This window comes from Delphinapterus leucas, chromosome 14 (genome assembly GCF_059928025.1).
Source record: "Delphinapterus leucas isolate spDelLeu-1000000601 "Yukka" chromosome 14, BTC_Dleu_Yukka2, whole genome shotgun sequence".
Classification (NCBI taxonomy): Eukaryota; Metazoa; Chordata; class Mammalia; order Artiodactyla; family Monodontidae; genus Delphinapterus; species Delphinapterus leucas.
In genome coordinates this window covers 17,127,708-17,147,855 of record NC_143142.1, presented here as the reverse complement: position 1 = coordinate 17,147,855, position 20,148 = coordinate 17,127,708, and the positions used below count along the sequence as shown (strand labels likewise).

Below are 20,148 nucleotides of genomic sequence, written 5' to 3'. Positions count from 1 at the left end.
GCAGTTTTCCTTTGCCCCATACCATCCACTGAGAAGCAAAGAAAATGCATTTCAACAGGAAGTTTGAATCTAAATTCATGTGAATCAAACATCACAGAAAGTTCAACTGAAAACAGGCAAGAAAATAAGGAAGTGGAACAAATAACATTTTTAGAGAATACAATGGAGCTCGTATAACACACTAACTTGGTTTCTGAAACACTTCTTTTTAAACTCCTCCACCCATCTCCCTATCTTCAAAGGAAACTGGTAACCCCACTTACAGTATACAGGCCGTGAAATAACCACATAAGGTTTGAGTTATCACAATACTATTTAAAATCAGTCTCCACTTCCATATGACAAGATGAAGTTCCGAAAAGTTGCAAAAACACTGGTGCTCATTTCGTTAAGATCGTTTATTGGATGCTATTGTGCCAAAGAAGCCATCTTACAACTTCAAATTCAAAGCAGATAAATCCAAACACTGAAAACAGCATAGAGACCTGTCAACCCAGTTCCAACCGCTAAGATGGATCTGAACTCTAAATCTGAAAACTATGCATGGGAGGAATGGTTTTGGCCTTTCAATGCTCCCATATGCCTATACTGCCTGAATGCACAAATGGGTATACTTGCCCGTGATTTGGTGTGTGGTTGTTTTGTAAGGTGTAATTAATGTATGATTTAGAAATTCAACTATAGCTTTAAGGGACTGTAAAGGTTCTGTACACAGTACAAAAAAGAAAAAAAGGAAAAAAACCGCCTTAAATGAGATGATTCTAAGAATATTCATTGAATCTTCCCTACCCCTGAGCACTGTACTCCCAATTATCCTCATCGGAAAAATGAGGAAATCAAGACTCGGCCAAATGAAGTCACTAGCCCAAGGTCACCCAGAGGCAAAATCTAGTTTGAACTCAGCTTGTTCAGATCTCACAACTTGAAACCGGCATTGCCTCCTAAGTGCTGGTCGCATTTGCAAGACCCCGACATCCTGGAGATTCTCCGCGGTGGAGTGGGAGTAGGGATGTCAGGAGCGGGGAACTCATCCATGGGGGTCCTCTGGCGAGTCTCAGTGGAGGGAAGCGGCGAATGTCACCCACTCCGGGCAGGGCCCCAGGGCCCCCTCCTGGGGCGGGAGTCTGGGTAGCTGTGGGGAGGGGGCTGACACCTGCAGCCTCTGGGGGCCGCAGCCGGGAGGACGCTCGGATTTCACTTCTGTAACTGGCCTTCCTGTAGATTGCCCAAGCCCCTTCCTGTTGGGAAAGCGGGCCCGACCCCGCCGTTTCACCGCCCGGCCTGGGACAGAGGGGACGAGAGGGAAGGAAGGGACGGGAGGGCGGCGACCCCCTGCCCGCTCCGGCTCAGACAGGCCCGGGACGGTCCCGCCCCAAGGCCGCCGAGATTCCTCCTCGTCCCGACCCCAGACATAGGGTGCAGAGCTCGACAGCCGGGACCCGCCCGGCCCGAGGGGGCGGCCCCGGGACAGGAGTCCCGGCCAGGAGAGCTGAAGGGAGCGGGCCCGGCTGGTGCGACTCACCCGGCCCGCTGCAGTCAGCGCACACCTCGCTGCTCCGGAGCCGCTTCGACATGGCTCCCGCCTCCCACCTACCGGGAACCTAGTGGCCGGGGACAGCGAAGGCGGCGGCGGCGGCGGCGGCGCTTCCGCTCTAACGGGTCCCCACGGTGGTGCTGGCTGCGGCGCCTCTCCCCTCAGCGCCTCACAGCCGCGGCGCAGCACGCACGCGCGGGGAGGCGCCCTTCGGCGACGGGCAGGTCATGTGACCGGAAAGGGCACGCTGCCTTGTCGCCATCTTGAGTGAGGGCAGGTGTCTTCTGTCCTACTTCCAAATTTCCTTGATTTGGTGTCTCCCTCTCTGGAAGAGATTCGCTTCTTCCCAGCGCTGATTAATATCAGGGGAAGCAGCAAAATCTAGTGACTAGAGGTATGCAGCCACAACCTTCCTGAGGCAATCAGTAGTCAAGTCATCTACCATAACTTTGGCCAAGTTCACTTATTTATGCATTCCTTTATTCAGCAAATATTTATTGAGCATCTACTATGTTCCACACACTGCTCCAGGCACTGGAGAAGGAGCAGTGAGCCAAGAAGACGAAATTTCCTGTCTTTATGGAGCTTACTTTCAGCTGCACTAGATCTACAATAAGTAAAATAGGAATATGTTAGATGTTTCCTTACGCTGCAGTTTTAATCTCATCTGCAAAATGGAGATAATGTGTATCTACCCGTAGGCCATGATTTGCTTTTGTATAGCCTGTTACTTAAAAATGATTTTTACATTTTTAAAGGGTTGTAAAGAAGAAAAAGGAGAGAAGGGATAGGATGAAGAATATTCAACAAAACATATATGACGTGCAAAGCTAAATATTTACTGTCTGGCTAAGGACAAATGGGATAATTTACAGAAGTGTGTGGTGTGCCTGCCCCATAGTAAGCCCTCAATAATAGTAGCTCCTATTATTATTGGAAAAAAAAATTTTTTTTTGGCTGAGTTGGGTCTTTGTTGCTGCGCACGGGCTTTGTCCAGTTGCGGTGAGCGGGGGCTACTCTTCCTTGCGGTGCACAGGCTTCTCATTACGGTGGCTTCTCTTATTGTGGAGCATGGACTCTAGGCATGCGGGCTTCAGTAGTTGTGGTTTGCAGGCTCAGTAGTTGTGGCTCGCGGGCTCCAGAGCACAGGCTAAGCAGTGTTGGTGCATGGGCTTAGTTGCTCCGCGGCATGTGGGATCTTCCCAGACCAGGGCTCGAACCCGTGTCCCCTGCATTGGCAGGCGGACTCTTAACCAATGCGCCACCAGGGAAGCCCTGGAATTTGATATTACAATTATTTTCTAATCACAACTTTTTTTTTTTGTCTTGAGGATAAGAATAGATAATCTAACTCACAGGATGGTGTGAGATAAACACAATGAGATGAGTTTAAGCAGTGGAAGAAGAGCAGAGATGTGACCCTAATGCTAATGAATATTGTATGCATTATATGTAAACACAACCATGATCTCCCTTCAGCAAATATTCCATGCCTATTGTGGGCCAGGTACTGTTTTAACTTTAGGTACTCTGGTGAGCAGTTATCGTGGAGTTTTCCGACTAATGAATTAAGAGAAATGTTCAATAAACATAGGATGATGAAGAGAAAGAAAATTAAATTGCACAAGCCTTCTGAAAGGAGAGAAGTCCTGGAAGAGGTCTCAGAAGCACTGGTCTTTGGTTCATCTCTCCATTTTTATAAATGTGTGGTATGGGCATAACCACATAATTCCCACACATTCCACAGTTAGAGCCTCTGGGTTCCATCCTGATGCTCCTGCATCCTGTTTTGGTTTGCAGACTAACAAATCTTCTGGACTCAACACATGTGGAGAATGGATTAGGCCAGGATTCTTGAACAGCTGTTGTTGCAGGCATCTGAAAAGCTGGATGTGCACAAGCAGGGAAGGCAGAGGGTATGCTTTCAAGATGCATTAAACAACTTTGCCCAGTTATGTGGTCTAGTTGTAGACAGCTGTGCAGAAAGCTCAGGCTGGTGAGTAGCTGTAAGTTGACTTGGTTCTTCATTGAGTCAAGGAGTTATAGTGTCTTAGATTGAAACCCAAAGAATGAACTTAATAGTGGCTGACTGTGGTCAAGTCTAAGTATTATCTATTAGTCCTTTTGGCCATAACCCCAAATTCAAATGGCTAGCTTCAAAAATAGATGACATTCATATGTGGAATAAACCACCACCTTAGGTGACTTTGAATCATAACCCAGTTTGGGGTTCAGGTAGAACAGTGCTTCTCAGTGGGGGGTGGGGGATGGATTTTTGTCCTCCGGGGGACATTTGGCAATGTCTGGAGACATTTTGGGGGTAGTGTTACTGGCATCCAGTGGATAGAATGGCCAGGGATGCTGCTCAACATCCTACAAAGCACAGGACAAGTCCCATGTAAAGAATTATGTGGTTCACATCTTCCTTTCCAATTTGGGTTCCTTTTATTTCTTTTTCTTCTCTGATTGCTGTGGCTAGGACTTCCAAAACTATGTTGTATAAAAGTGGTGAGAGTGGGCATCCTTATCTTGTTCCTGATTTCAGAGGAAATGCTTTCATCTTTTCACCATTGAGTATGATGTTAGCTGTAGGTTTGTCATATATGGCCTTTATTATGTTGAGGTATGTTCCCTTTATGTAGTATTCAACAATGGAATACCACTCAGGCATTAAAAAAAAGAATGAAATTTTGCCATTTGCAGCAACATGGATGGACTTGGAGGTCATTATGCTAAGTGAAATAAATCAGACAGAGAAAGATAAATACTGTATGATATCACTTATACGTGGAATCTAAAAAATACAACAAAGTTGTAAATATAACAAAAAAGAAGCAGATTCACAGATATAGAGAGCAAACTAGTGGTTACCACTGGGGAGAGGGGTAATATAAGGGTAGGGGAAGAGGCACAAACTATTGGGTGTAAGATAGACTCAAGGATGTATTGTACAACACTGGGAATATAGCCAATATTTAGTAAAAACTGTAAATGGAAAGCAACTTTAAAAATATATTTATTTATTTATTTTTGGCTGTGTTGGGTCTTCGCTGCTGCGTGCAGGCTTTCTCTAGTTGTGGCGAGTGGAGGCTACTCTTCCTTGCAGTGCGCAGGCTTCTCATTGCAGTGGCTTCTCATTGTGGAGCACGGGCTCTAGGCGTGCGGGCTTCAGTAGTTGTGGCTCGCGGGCTCTAGAGCACAGGCTCAGTAGTTGTGGCACACAGGCTTAGTTGCTCCACGGCATGTGGGATCTTCCCAGACCAGGGATTGAACCCGTGTCCTCTGCATTGGCAGGTGGATTCTTAACCACTGTGCCACCAGGGAAGCCCCGGAAAGCAACTTTTTAAAATTGTATAAAAAATCAAAATAAATAAAAGTAAAAAATAAATAAATTAAAAAGAATCAGAGCTACCAGAATAGCAAAAAAAAAAAAAAAATTACGTGGTTCAAAATGTGCCGAAGTTGAGAAATCCTGAGATAGAACCATCCTCTTATTGTGCAACTATTTAATGCCACTTCTCTAGAGTTTATAATTCCCCCTTGAAAATTGTTTGGTGCTGCCCACTTCCAAAATGGCTCCTGACCAATCGTGGAAGCATATGCCCAGGTCCAAAAAGGCTAGGGAGTCAGTAACTAGAATGGTTTGGTCCAGGCGCCTGTTGTCACCCCGTGACCACAGAGCCGGTGGAAGAGGCCCAGTTGTGGACCGAACCATATGAGAAAGCTGGAGCAGGGGGAAAGGGGGTGATGAAGGGTAGACCGAGTTTTCCATGTAGAGATTCTGGGCTAAAGAAGAGAGTTTTAGCTCTGTTTTGGGCATTTCTGTGTTTCCAGATGTGGACTTCAGGTGGGTGGGGTTAAGCGGACCCCGGACCAGGTGGTTGTCCTCTCCTCCCCCCCCGCCACGGCGCGCGGTGGTTCGCTCCCCGCACTTCCCTGTTTGGGGCAGTTCTGCCCGCAGAAGTCGGTTCGGGAGCTGTCAGCGCAGGCGGGAGCGCGGCGGGGCGCGGGGTGGGCGCGGCCGACCCCGTCCCCGACCCGGCCCGCGACCGCCGACCTCCCGCGCGTGCCCCTCACCTGGCTAGTTAGTCCCCCTTGCCTCGTACCGCGCCCCTCGCTCGCTCCCCTGGTTCTCTCGCTCGCCGGCCGCCGGGCGGGCGGGCGCCGGAGACCCTGCCGGTGCTGAGACTTGGCAAGCGGGCGGTGAGGGCCCGGCTGCGGCCTCCTCGCCATGTCCTCTGCCTGCGACGCTAGCGGCCACTTCCCTTTACACGTCCTGGTCTGGAACAACGACTACCGGCAGCTGGAGAAGGAGCTGCAGGGCCAGGTGAGGGGCGAGGCGGGGGTCCGCCCCCGGCGAGAGGAGGGGGGAGTCGGGCGTCGCATCGCCTCCCTGAGCCCATCTCCAGCCCTCTGCCCTCGGGGCCCTACAGACCCCTTCCACTCTGCAGTCGTGGGACAATAATAATAATAATAACAACATGTATTGAGTGTTTAATGTGTTCCAGGCCCTGTGTCGAGGTTTTATATATATTATCTCTCTCAGCCTTTCCAACAACCCTAGGAGGTAGGTACTATCGTTAAATTTGACAGAGAAGGAAACTGAGGCTCTCAGAGGTTATGTGCCTTACACAAGGTCCCTCACCTAATAAATACCAAATCAGGATTTTTAACTCTGGCCAGCTGGCTCCAGAGCGCACCGTCTTAACCAATTAGGCCTGCCTCTCCTCAAAATGTATGAGCAACACACACCTCTCACCCCACCCATACGTTTTGTAAGGAAGGGCTTGGTTGGGTTTGGAGTCCAGGTTCTAACTTGCCCTGTGACCTTGGGCAAGGCATTTTCCTTTTCTGGCCCACGTCCACGTATTTGTAGAATGAGGGTGTTGATACCCCTGTGGGCAAATCTTGTACTTGACTATTATCAATAGGTCAAGTTTGAGAATCACTGGTGCACGGCATCCTTAAAATCACTTCCTGTTTTAAAGTGCTTTGATTCCTTACCTTTTATTTATTCCCATCTGTATAAAGCAGTGGTTCTCAGTTGGAAGTGATTTCATCCCTTATCCCACACATCAAGTAATTAATGGGGACTTTTTTGGTTGTTACAAGTGGGGAGTGGGTGTTACTGGAATCTAATGGGTAGAGGCCAGGGAAGCTGCTCAATATCCTATAATGCACAAATGCGTAAGACACCCCCCTCCCCAACTAAGATTTATCTGTCCCAAAATGTCAGTAGCATTTTGCTTGAGAAACCCTGCCTTAAAGGCATCCCAGCAATTCTGGGAGGTATTGGTATCCTCAAGTTACAAACTAACAGACTTAGCAGTTAGGATGAGGATTTGTAATTATTTGGTATAATTGTTCTGGTTGACTTCATTTTATACAGTGTGCTAAAGTTCTGGTGTTTGAATGGCTCCAATTTGATGCTGTAATTGTCAAGAAATTTTAGAGGAAAAGGGGCATTGCTTTTCTTATGGTAGGCAATAATTGAGCAAGGTCAGCATCCCCCCATGTGATGAACGGTTACTGCTAAGTGTGTTCTTGTACCTTGACATCTCCCTTTTAAGTCTGTTGAGCACCCACTGGAAGTCAAAAGTTGCTCTTTTTTAATTTAAATTCTCTATCCCGACAGAATAAACTTTCGTTGTAAGAGTCATTGCTGTTAATTAGATCATGCCCCCAGAGTAAATGATTCACCATTAGGCATTGCGGTATACCTGAAGATTTAATTCCCTTTTTTTTTACTAAACGTGGCTCAGAGAGAATCCTCCATGATTTTGCTCTCAGATTTCAGTCTCACCTTGGACACTTTAAAAATGACCAGACAGTCTTGTTTTAGTTCTGCTACGTTTTGCTTCTGCACTTCCTTGGTATCGGGGCCCCCCAGCTTCTTACGAAATATTGAGATAAAGTACAAGGAAAGTCACAAAACTAAAATCCTATTTGATAGAGAGGTTCATCATTGTCCTTAAACCACACACACGTTCAATACTGATTTCTGAAAGCAGCAGGCTTTCTGTTCATTGGAGTGAGGAAAAGAGTTTAAATGAAGCGCAGTCTTTCTTTATAGAAAAACTTGTTCGATAAGACCAAGTCTTGGTTTATAATCTACAATGTGGCATGGTTGAATTATTTCTTTTTCCTGCAAGCTGTGATAGACATGTTCATCGAAAGTTCGCTGTGCCTCTTACCTTGAAAAACGTTAAGGACATTCGCGATTAGAGAATTATAAGTTTGCAGCAGGTTGTCCCGGAGTAAATTGATCCTTAATGCCTTTGACTGGCAAGGAGGTCAGGAGAGAATATTCATCTTTGCTAATTATTTGGTTTTGGCTTTGTTATTGGTTATCACTGTAGATCATTCCACAGTATCCTGTTTTCTCTGGGGAAGGGATAGTTGAAGTGTATTCAGAAAGAACATCTTGACCGTGGAAGCTTGATTGTCATGAGCACGCAATCCAGTTTCGATCCTGAAACTTGGCCGTTGAAGGGGTGGACATGGGGCTGGCTTCAAGGGTGTGCGACCTGGCAGTTGCACAGGGCCTTGTGCTCAGAAGTGGCTGGTGCTTGGTGGTTTTTTTTTTTTTTTTGGCTGTGCTGTGCGGCATGCGGGATCTTAGTTCTCCGACCAGGGATCGAACCTGTGCCCCCTGCAGTGGAAGCGTGGAGTCTTAACCACTGGACCACCAGGCAGGGAAGTCCCTCGTGCTTGGTTTAATGCTCTGCAGTTATCGTCTTGAAGTTCTAAATTTTTTTTTTGATTAAGGGGCCTTGCATTTTGATTTTTCTCTGGGTCCTGCAAATTATGTAACTGCTTCAGGGTCAAGAAGTTGATAATTGATGTCTTTAAAGTACAAGGCAGGGAATATTTTGCTGCTTTCATATTTATCGAGATCCTCTGTTAATTACGAAACAGTTGCCTACACCTGTGCCTTGGAGGCAGTTAGGTTAATGGCCAGTGCTATCGCAGGTTAGATTGTGAGCTTGGGTGCTTAATTTACCCTTGCCGAATCGGTTCATCACCTGTCAAAACGCGGTATTTTGCTGTTTTGCCAGGCACCGTGCTGAAATGTTTTATGTGAAGTTTTAGATTTAATTCTCACATCAGTCCCCTGGGGTGAGTGCTATTGTGATTCCCATTTCACAGATGAGGAAACGGAGGTGGAGAGGTTCAGTCACCTGCTTACCCAGTAGTCGAACCAGGATGTCCACCCAGAAAGTCACAGTCTGCTTTAATCCTGTACTCTTAACCCTTCCGCTTTACGTCTTTCAGTGAAAGTGCCTCCATTTCAGGATTCTGGAGAATGAAGCAGAGAACAGATCAGAAAGCAAAGGCACTTAGTAAATGGGAGCAGTACATTTACCATACTTGCTGCTGCTAGTATTATAATCATCCTGGGAATGTAGCTTCTTTTACGTATGTTCCAATTTTTCTACAAAGAACACGTATTGGTTGCATAATTAAAAACAAAAAAATTCTTATCACCGCAGCAATAAAACCAGCTGTTTCACTTGAGGCTTTGTTTGCCAGTAATTTTCTGCTGTCTGTTCCTTCATTCCTTCCATCCCACGAGTGAGACGTGAAGCAGGCACACTGGTAGCTATAAGAATTTTATTTTGTTCTAGGAACAGTGGCACAGAAAGAATCGAGTTTATCCAGATGAAGAGGATAAGCACGTGTTTCTGAGTGTGAGTGAGTCAGCCCCAGTGCCACCGTCTTGCTAATAGCTGGAGTTCACTGCTTGTGTAACTTTGCCAGTGATGAGATTGTTTCACGCTTTCAACGTTTACTCAGCAGAGGCACTTTATTAAGTGCCTCTTAACCCATCAGCTCTACTGCCTTTAATATTCAGCGGGGCCTTGAAGTTGATTGGTACAGTTGAAATGATTTGTGTTATGGTTATGTCATTTGTCACTTAGCCAAAGAGGTCTGTTAAACATCTTTTGGCCTTCCTGCTGATGCTGGAAGAATGAAGGAAACCTTACGGGGACAAATGCAAAGGTCAGTCAGTGCACCTTAGCAGGGGAGAGAAAGCCCTGGGATCGAGTGGAGAGGAGGGTGGCAGATGATGCCTGACCCCAGGGCCCGCCCCCTGTTAGGGAGCCAGCAGTGAAAGCTCAAAATCTGGGCAAGAGGAAGAGGATGTTCTAGCAGCAGCAGTGCCCGGAGCCTGACCAGGGAACCACCCTGGGGTTCTCATCCCAGCCAGGGGCTAGGCGGGGTGAGGCCACTGGGCACACGTTCAAGCCAGTGCCTGTTGGCTAGAGGCCCACTGTGAGCCAGAGCCTTGCATCCAAGGGGAAGAGCCTGGAGCCTCCTCTCAGCTGCTCCTCCTCAGCCCTCAGAGGCTCAGGCTCACCTTAGGAACCAGGCTTGTATGGCTTCCTGACCCCGACCCCCGACTAGGAGTGGGAGAACCAGCTCAGGCCATAGCTGCAGAGGACCAAGGTGGTCTGAGAGTGCACAGGAATGAGGGTGGTTGACTCTCTCAAGCGAATGGAGGGCTGCTTAGCAGCCTCTTACCTGAGGCCTCCCCAGGAGGCCCCTGTGAGAGTTTCGGAAGCTCTGGCTGTGCGCTAGGGACCAAGGCTCAGAGGGGTTGAGTAATCCACCCGAGGCTAGTGAGGGGTCCGGAAGTGGGCCCGGTTGTCTGGCTCTGCAGCCCGCACTCAGCTGCGCCTTGACTGCGGCTGGAGGACAGCGGGCTGGCAAAGAGGGCTTGGACAAGAAAAGTCGGTGGGCTTACATTATCACGTAAGGAGACGTGTAGAAATCTCATTCCTTTTCTTCTTTTGGGGCACGATGATAGTTAAAAGGGTGGGGATTTTTAATTTGGTACGGCTCATGACTGAAGAAACTTAAAGGAAAAACTTACATGGTCAGCTTCGACAGTGAATTCCAGTTAAATTCTGAAAGCTCTTGCTCGCTAAACTAACATTATTAGTTGAAGACCCTAAGCTCCACTATTAACTGTAAGGAAATTTGAACAAATCCCTTTTAGGGAGAAAGTGACGGCTTATAAGAAACTATGTAATGTAGGTGTATGATAATAAGTGCTGGCTCTTCGAAGTGCTTTCTGTGTGGGTTAGGCTTGTGCCTTTGCCCTTGTAAGAACTTTGTAAGGTAGGTGGGGTTTTATTGTTTTTTTTTTAATCCTGTTTTACAAGGGAGCAAACTGAAGCTCAAGAGAAATTAAGCAACTCGTCAAACAGCATATAGATAGAGGGTAGATTAGTTTTATGTCTTACATAAAACACATACATATGTTGGTTTTCAAACATCTTTATTGAGATATAATTCACTTACGCAATTCACCCATTAAAGTATATTATTCACTGTTTTTTAGTATATTCAGAGTTGTGTGACTGTCACCACTATCACATTCCAGAAATTTTCATCACCCCAAAAAGAAACCCCACGCCCATTAGCTGTCATTTCCTATTTTCCCCCAACACCTTCAGCCCCAGACAACCATTAAGCTGCTTGCTATCTGTACAGATTTGCTTATTCTGGACATTTCATGTAAATGCAGTCATACAATATGTGGCCTTTTGTGTTTGGCTTCTTTAACCTATCATGATGTTTTCAAGGTTCATCCATGTTGTGGAGGTATTAGTACTTCATTCCTTTTAATGGCTGAATAATATTCCATTGTATGTATAGAGTACATTTTGTTTATTCATTTGCCAGTTGATGGACATTTGTTTTTTCCCACCTTTGGGCCATTATGAATAATGCTGCTATGCATATCTGTGTGCAAGTTTTTGTGTGGTTGTATGTTTTTATTTTTTTTGGGTAAACACCTGCAAGTGGAATTGCTGGGTCTTATAGTAATTCTATGTTTAACTTTTGGAAGAACTGCCAACTCCTTTTCAAATTGACTGCACCATTTTACATTCCCACCAGCAGTGTATGAGGGTTCTAGTTTCTCCACATCCTTGTCAACACTTGTTATTGTCTGTCTTTTTGATTGTAGCCATCCTAGTGGGGGTGAGGTATTATCACTTTGTGGTCTTGCGTTGCATTACCCTAATGATTAGTTATGTTGAGCATCTTTCATGTGCTTATTGGGCATTGGCATATCTTCTTTGAAGAAATGTCTATTTAAATCCTTTGCCCATTTTAAAACTGGAGTATTTGTCTTTTTATTCTTGAGTAGTTAGAGTTCTTCATATTTTCTGGATACTAGCCCCTTATTAAGCATATGACTTGCAAATATTTTCTTCTATTCTTTAGGTTGTCTTTTTACTTTCTTTATGTCATTTGAAGTACAGCAGTTTTCAGTTTAGATGGAGTGTAGTTTATCTGCATTTTCTTTTGTCTCTTATGCATTTGGTGTTGTATCTGAGAAGGTTTTGGTTAACGCAAGTTCACAAAGATATAATCCTATGTTTTCTCCTAATAGTTTTAGTGTTTTAGCTCTTACATTTAGGTTTTTGATCAACTTTGAGCTAATTTTTGCATATGGTATATACAGTACTTCATTCTTTTGCATGTGGATATCTAGTTGTTCAAGTACCATTTGTTGAAAAGATTATTCTTTCCCCATTGAGTTATTTTGGTGCCCTTGTTGAAAATCAATTGACCATAAATGTATAAGTTTATTTCTGGACTCTAGATTGTATTCCATTGATTTATATGTCTGTCCTTTGGCCAGTACCACACTGTCTTGATTGCTGTAGCTTTGTGTAGTAAGTTTTGAAATTGGGAAGTGTGAATCCTCAAATTTTACTCTTTGTTTCAAGATGGTTTTGGCTATTCTGGGTTCCTTGCATTTCCTATGAATGTTAGTATAAGCTTGTTCGTTTCTGCAGAAAGTCAGCTGGAATTTTGATAGAGATTGCATTGACTCTGTAGCTCAGTTTAGGGAGTTTTGACATGTTAAAATATTAAGTCTTCTGAACCATGAACATGGGATGCTTTTCCATTTATTTAGATCTTAATTTCTTTCAACAATGCTTTATGGTTTTCGGAGTATAAGGTTTATACTTCTTTTGTTGCTTATTCCCAAATGTTTTATTCTTTTCAATGCTGTTGTAAAAGGAATTTTTAAAAAAGTAATTCATTCATTCATTCATTTTTGGCTGCAATTGGTCTTCGTTGCTGCGTGCAGGCTTTCTCTAGTTGCAGCGAGCGGGGGCTACTCTTTGTTGCAGTGTGCGGGCTTCTCATTGCAGTGGCTTCTCTTGTTGCAGAGCATGGGCTCTAAGCGCGCAGGCTCAGTAGTTGTGGCCCACAGGGTTAGTTGCTCTGCAGCATGTGGGATCTTCCCGGATGAGGGCTCGAACCCGTGTCTCCTGCATTGGCAGGCGGATTCTTAACCACTGCACCACCAGGGAAGCCCTGTAAAAGGAATTTTTAAAGTTTAATTTTTGAGTTGCTACGAGTGTATAGATATACAATTGATTTTTCTGTATTGCTCTCGTATCCTGCAGCCTTGCAGAAATCATTAGTTCTAATAGTTTTTAAGTAGATTTCTTAGGATTTTCTATACATGAGATCATGTTGTCTGTGAGTAGAGATAGTTTTATGTCTTCCTTTCCAATCTGGATGCCTTTTATTTATTTTTCTTGCCTTATTGCCTTGGTTAGAACCTCTAGTACAATGCTGAATAGAAGTGATGAAAGAGAACATTCTTGTCTTGTTCCTATCTTAGGAGGAAAGCATCCAGTCTTTCACCATTAAATATGATATTAGCTGTGGGGTTTTCACAGGCGGATGCTGTTTGAGGAAGTTCCCTTCCATTCCTAGTTTGTTGAGTGTTTTTTTATCATGAAGGGGTGTGGGATTTTGTGAAATGCTTTTTCTGCATTGTCTTAGTCCATTTGAGCTGCGGTAACAAATATCATAGAGTGGATAGTTTATAAACAATAGAAATTTATTTCTTATAGTTCTGGAGCCTTGAAGTCCAAGATCATGGTGCCAGCAGGTTTGGTGTGGTGGCTGCTGAGGGCTCTCCTCCTGGTTCATAGCAGGTGCATTCTCACTGTGTCCTAACATGGTAGAAGGTGGCTAGCAAGCTCTCTGGAGCCTCTTTTATAAAGGCACTAATTCCATTCATGAGGGCTTCACTCTCATGATCTAAGCACTTCCCAAAGGCCCCACTTCCTAATACCATCATCTTTAGAGGTTAGGATTTCAACATACAAAGTTTGGGTGGACACTTCACCTTCAGGGCACAGCATGCATTTATCGAGATGGTCATGTGTTTTTTATTTTATTTTATTCTGTTGATATGCTGTGTTACATTAATTGATTGTCAGATGTTAAGCCACCCTTGGCATTTGTGGGATAAATTCACTTGGTCATGGTGTACAATAGCCCTTTTTATATGTTGCTGAATTTACTTTGCTAGAATATTGTTGAGGATTTTTGTACCTATATTCACAAGAGATACTGGTCTGTGGTTTTCTTTTTGGTGACGTGTTCATCATCAGGATAATACTGGGCTTATAAAATGAATTGGGAAGTTTTCCTTCCTCTTCTGTTTTTTTGGGTTTGTGAAGAATTGGTATTAATTTATTGAACATTTGGTAGAATTCACCAGTGAAGCCATCTAGGCCTGAGGTCTTTTTCCTGGGAAGTTTTAAAATTACTGATTCAATCTCTTTTCTTGTTATAAATTTTTTTCAGGTTTTCTATTTTTTCCTAAGTCAGTTTTGCTGGTTTGTGGCTGTCTTGGAGTATGTGCATTTCATCTGAATTCTAATTTGTTGGCATACGGTTGTTCATAGCATTCATTTATAATACTTCTAATTTCTGTAGAGTTGTTAGTAATATCCCCTTTTACATTCCTGATTTTGGTAACTTTAGCCTTCTCTCTTTTTTTTTCCTTCGTCAGTCTAGCTGAAATTTTGTCAATTTTGTTGATATTTTCCAAGAGCCAACTTTTGGTTTTGTTGATTTTTCTCTATTGATTTTCTATCCTTTTTTTCCACTCTAATTGTTATTCATCCATTGTTTTAAATCACACTGTCACCGTAATATATTATATTATTCTTCCTTCCTTCTCTCCTTTCAAATGAGGAGAGGCACAGGAGGCTCTGAACAGTTAGCCATGCAAAGTGTGCAGCTATGTGGCTCCGACATACAGTTTTCCCTGTGGTCCAAAACAGAAAAATGTCAACAAAATATATTTGGCTTTCATTTTATACATCGTATCTTAATGGTTGCCCAGGAGCTTAGTCCGAGATGTTAGTTTTGTTCTGGGGTATGAATTAAAGTAAGTAGAGTTTCCCCTTTTGTGTGGTAAATATTGTTAAGCATCTCCTGTGTCGGGCAGTATGCTAACCCTAGCACCTTTCATGTAGTACATTGAACTTGTTGAGTAAGAAAACAGTATCTGGGGCTTCTCTGGTGGCGCAGTGGTTGAGAGTCCGCCTGCCGATGCCAGGGACACAGGTTCATGCCCCGGTCCGGGAAGATCCCACATGCCGCGGAGCGGCTAGGCCCGTGAGCCATGGCCGCTGAGCCTGCGCGTCCGGAGCCTGTGCTCCGCAGCGGCAGAGACCACAACAGTGAGAGGCCCGCGTACCGCAAAAAAAAAAAAGAAAAAAGAAAACAGTATCTGTAAGAGACATGAAAGAAAATGATGAATTTGCTAATTATTTCTTTCCTAGTAAACTTCAGCTTAGTTAATAGTTTAAAGCCATATTACTTTTTTTAAAGAACGATGATTTAATGCAAATTAGAGTCTACGGTGGCAGAAGCTAAGAAACAGGAGACTCGGATCCTGCCCTTTGGACGCTTTGGTGAGATAGACAGGCCGTCCCCTTGGGAAAAGTCAGGGAATCCCAGGAGGTGGTGTGGGCCCCGTTCCGGGATACTTGTTGGCGTTTCAGCACCTGAGAGAACGCTGAGGCCTGGGGTTGGTCCAGGAGGACGCATGTTCACTTAGCAGAATGTCTTCGACCACTTCTATTTTTCCTCAGTAGCAGTTCCTGTCTTCACTCCACAATAGCCACGATACAGTTAGCAAAACAGGGAAGCTCAGTAGCTGTTGGATAGTAGCTGCTTACCCACAGTCCGGCTTACCTTCCTTTCCTGTGGCTGATAGTGGCTTGTTCTGGATATCTCTGGAGGCTGCACAACAACTAGCATCTCAAATCAACATAAAGCACATTTTCTCAGCAGTATCATGGCACGTAAAGTTTTTATATAACAAAAGCCCCATGGCAGTTTCTTGTGTCCTTGGAAGAACATCCAGAGCCGTCTTTGGAAGGCAGCACCCAGTTGTTCAGACTGAGCTCTGGAGACCCAGTGCAGGTGCCGGGAGGAGGGCCAAAATAGGAATGAAGAGTCAAAGCCAAATGGACATTTATCTGCAAATATGTCCACACACATGCCTGGTGGATCATGCTGGTTGTCTGTGGAACCCGTGGGTGCTGCTACTTCAGGGCACTCAACACACAATAATGAGAGTGGTGTTTTGGTGGGAATCCAGCTAGAGAATGTAATTTTATTCTAACTCAAATTATCTTTTGTACTTTCGGTTGTTTTTTGTTTTTTTTTTTTTGCGGTACGCGGGCCTCTCCCGTTGCGGAGCACAGGCTCCGGACGCGCAGGCTCAGCAGCCATGGCTCACGGGCCCAGCCGCGCCGCGTCATGTGGGATCTTCCCAGACCAGGGCACGAACCCGTGTCCCCTGCATCGGCAGGCGGACTCTCAACCACTGCGCCACCAGGGAAGCCCTGTACTTTCGGTTTTGATTACAGTCCTGCACTTCCTGTTCTTGACTTGAATGAAGAGATGTGCTGGAGAAATCCCCCATGTTCCACATCATAGGGTGGTTGCATTTCCATGAAAGCCCTTAGCCTTATTTAGACTTAATTTGAGTGCTGTTGTGTTCAATGCCATTCGTGCTTAAGGTTGTGTTCAGTGATCTGAGGCCTATAGCCAGTGTTTATGAGGCACTTAACTTTATAGAAAAAGTAACTTAGTAACTGTCATCTTTATGTATAGCTCCCAGAGTCATGTTTCAGTCTTGCATTTGCAAGCATTCATTTTCCCATATAGTGCTGTCATGATGTGCAAATACTATTTTTAAATTTTTTTTGAATTTTATTTTTTCATATAGCAGGTTCTTATTATCTATTTTATACATATTAGTGTATATATGGCAGTCCCAATCTCCCAATTCATCCCACCACCACCACCATCCCCCTGCCATTTTCTCTCCTTGGTGTCCATACGTTTGTTCTCTACATCTGTGTCACTATTTCTGCCCTGCAAACTGGTTCATCTGTACCATTCTTCTAGGTTCCACATATATGCATTAATATACGATATTTGTTTTTCTCTTTCTGACTTACTTCACTCTGTATGACAGTCTCTAGATCCATCCATGTCTCTACAAATGACCCAGCTTCGTTCCTTTTTATGGCTGAGTAATATTCCGCTGTATATATGTACCACATCTTCTTTATTCATTCCTCTGTCGATGGGCATTTAGGTTGCTGCCATGACCTGGTTATTGTAAATAGTGCTGCAGTGAACATTGGCGTGCATGTGTCTTTTTGAATTATGGTTTTCTCTGGGTATATGCCCCGTAGTGGGATTGCTGGGTCATATGGTAATTCTATTTTTAGTTTTTTAAGGAACCTCCATACTGTTCTCCATAGTGGCTATATCAATTTACATTTCCACCAACAGTGCAAGAGGGATCCCTTTTCTCCACACCCTCTCCAGCATTTGTTGTTTGTAGATTTTCTGATGATGCCCATTCTAACTGGTGTGAGGTGATACCTCATTGTAGTTTTGATTTGCATTTCTCTAATAATTAGTGATGTTGAGCAGCTTTTCATGTGCTTCTTGACCATCTGTATGTCTTCTTTGGAGAGATGTCTATTTTGGTCTTCTGCCCATTTTTTCCCCTAATTATTATTTACTTTATTTATTTATTTTTGGCTGCGTTGGGTCTTTGTTGCTGTGCACAGTCTTTCTCTAGTTGCAGTGAGCGGGGGCTACTCTTCGTTGCGGTGTGCGGGCTTCTCATTACGATGGCTTCTCTTGTTGCAGAGCACGGGCTCCGGGTGCCCAGGCTTCAGGAGTCGTGGCTCACTGGCTCTGGAGCACAGGCTCAGTAGTTGTGGTGCGTGGGCTTAGTTACTCCATGGTATATGGGATCTTCCTGGACCAGGGCTTGAACCCGTGTCCCCTGCATTGGCAGGCACATTCTTAACCACTGCGCCACCAAGGAAGCTTCCCTTGGCCATTTTTGATTGGGTTATTTTTTTTAATATTGAGCTGTTTATATATTTTGGAAATTAATCCTTTGTTGATTCATTGGCAAATATTTTCTCCCATTTTGAGAGTTGTCTTTTTGTCTTGTTTGTAGTTTCCTTTGTTTTGCAGAAGCTTTTAAATTTCGTTAGGTCCCATTTGTTTATTTTTGTTTTTATTTCCATTACTCTAGGAGGTGGATCAAAAAAAATCTTGCTGTGGTTTATGTCAAAGAGTGTTCTTCCTATGTTTTCCTCTAAGAGTTTTATAGTGTCTGGTCTTACATTTAGGTCTCTAATCCATTTTGTGTATGGATTTTGTGTGTATTTTTGTGTATGGTGTTAGGGAGTGTTCTAATTTCATTCTTTTACATGTAGCTGTCTAGTTTTCCCAGCACCACTTACTGAAGAGACTGTCTTTTCTCCATTGTATATCCTTGTCTCCTTTGTCATAGATTAGTTGACCATAGGTGCGTGGGTTTATCTCGGCTTTCTATCCTGTTCCATTGATCTGCATTTCTGTTTTTGTGCCAGTACCATATTGTCTTGATTACTGTAGCTTTGTAGTATAGTCTGAGGTCAGGGAGTCTGATTCCTCCAGCTCCATTTTTTTCCATCAAGACTGCTTTGGCTATTCGGGGTCTTTTGTGTCTCCATACAAATTTTAAGATTTTTTGTTCTAGCTCTGTAAAAAAATGCCACTGGTAATTTGATAGGGGTTGCATTGAATCTGTAGATTGCTTTGGGTAGTTTAGTCATTTTCACAATATTGATTCTTGCAATCCAAGAACATGGTATATCTCTCCATCTGTTTGTGTCATCTTTGATTTCTTTCATCAGTGTTTTATAGTTTTCTGAGTAAGATTTTCTTATTTATTTATGGCTGCGTTGGGTCTTCATTGCTGCGCGTGGGCTTTCTTTAGTTGCGTCGAGCAGGGGCTACTCTTCGTTGTGGTGTGCAGGCTTCTCATTGTGGCGGCTTCTCTTGTTGCGGGGCATGGGCTCTAGGCATGCGGGCTTCAGTAGTTGTGGCACGTGGGCTCAGTAGTTGTGGCACGCAGGCTCTAGAGTGCAGGCTCAGTAGTTGTGGCGTACGGGCTTAGTTGCTCTGCAGCATGTGGGATCTTCCCGGACCAGGGTTTGAACCCGTGTCTCCTGCATTGGCAGGTGGATTCTTAATCACTGTGCCACCAGGGAAGCCCTGAGTACAGGTCTTTTACCTCCTTAGGTAGGTTTATTCCTAGGTTTTGTTTTTTTTTTTTTTTTTTTTGCGGTACGCGGGTCTCTCACTGTTGTGGCATCTCCTGTTGTGGAGCACAGGCTCCGGACGCGCAGGCTCAGCGGCCATGGCTCATGGGCCCAGCCGCTCCGCGGCATGTGGGATCTTCCCGGACCGGGGCACGAACCCGTGTCCCCTGCATCGGCAGGCGGACTCTGAACCACTGCACCACCGGGGAAGCCCTATTCCTAGGTATTTTATTCTTTTTGTTGCAAAAAAGAATGGGATTGTTTCCTTAATTTCTCTTTCTGACCTTTCATTGTTAGTATATAGGAATGAAAGAGATTTCTGTGCATTAATTTTGTATCCTGCAACTTTACCAAATTCATTGATTAGCCTAGTAGTTTTCTGGTTGCATCTTTATAATTCTCTATGTATATTATCATGTCATCTGCAAACAGTGACAGTTTTACTTCTTCTTTTCCAATTTGTATTCCTTTTATTTCTTTTTCTTCTCTGATTGCCATGGCTAGGACTTCCCAAACTATGTTGAATAATAGTGGTGAGAGTGGACATCCTTGTCTTGTTCCTGATCTTAGAGGAAATGCTTTCAGTTTTTCACCATTGAGAATGATGTTTGCTGTGGGTTTGTCGTATATGGCCTTTATTATGTTGAGGTAGGTTCCCTCTATGCCCACTTTCTGGAGAGTTTTTATCATAAATCGGTGTTGAGTTTTGTCAAAAGCTTTTTCTGCATCTATTGAGATGATCATATGGTTTTTTTTCTTCACTTTGTTAATATGGTGTGTCACATTGATTGATTTGCATATATTGAAGAATCCTTGTATCCCTGGGATAAATCCCACTTGATCCTGGTGTATGATCCTTTTAATGTGTTGTTGGATTTTGTTTGCTAGTATTTTGTTGAGGATTTTTGCATCTACGTTCATCAGTGATATTGGTCTGTAATTTTCTTTTTTTGTAGTATCTTTGGTTTTGGTATCAGGGTGATGGTGGCCTCAAAGAATGAGTTTGGGAGTGTTCCTTCCTCTGCAGTTTTTTGGAAGAGTTTGAGAAGGATGGGTGTTAGCTCTTCTCTAAATGTTTGATAGAATTCACCTGGGAAGCCATCTGGTCCTGGACTTTTGTTTGTTGGAAGATTTTTAATCACA

At 44.0% G+C, this 20,148-nt stretch overlaps 2 protein-coding genes across 15 annotated transcripts in view; one reads left to right on the top strand and one right to left on the bottom strand.

Annotated features, from left to right (window-relative positions):
* GIT2 (GIT ArfGAP 2) overlaps window positions 1-1,711 on the bottom strand; it is a 49,100-nt gene extending 47,389 nt beyond the window's left edge. For 5 of the 12 annotated variants that reach the window (XR_016387512.1, XM_022550961.3, XM_022550965.3 and 2 more), the window contains exon 1: window positions 1,523-1,710. Coding sequence is in view for 11 of the 12 variants with exons in the window: in XM_022550961.3 (XP_022406669.1) it covers window positions 1,523-1,574 (52 nt within the window). In the remaining variant the exon portion in view is untranslated. Of the gene's footprint in view, window positions 1-1,522 lie in introns of all 12 variants that reach the window. The other 7 variants (XM_022550964.3, XM_089894563.1, XM_022550963.3 and 4 more) reach the window with 3 other exon arrangements.
* Window positions 1,712-5,483: 3,772 nt separating this feature from the next.
* ANKRD13A (ankyrin repeat domain 13A) overlaps window positions 5,484-20,148 on the top strand; it is a 39,652-nt gene continuing 24,987 nt past the window's right edge. For all 3 annotated transcript variants that reach the window (XM_089894568.1, XM_022550746.3, XM_089894569.1), the window contains exon 1: window positions 5,484-5,861. In XM_089894568.1, the coding sequence (XP_089750694.1) occupies window positions 5,766-5,861 (96 nt within the window). In that variant the 5' untranslated portion in view covers window positions 5,484-5,765. The remainder of the gene's footprint in view (window positions 5,862-20,148) is intronic.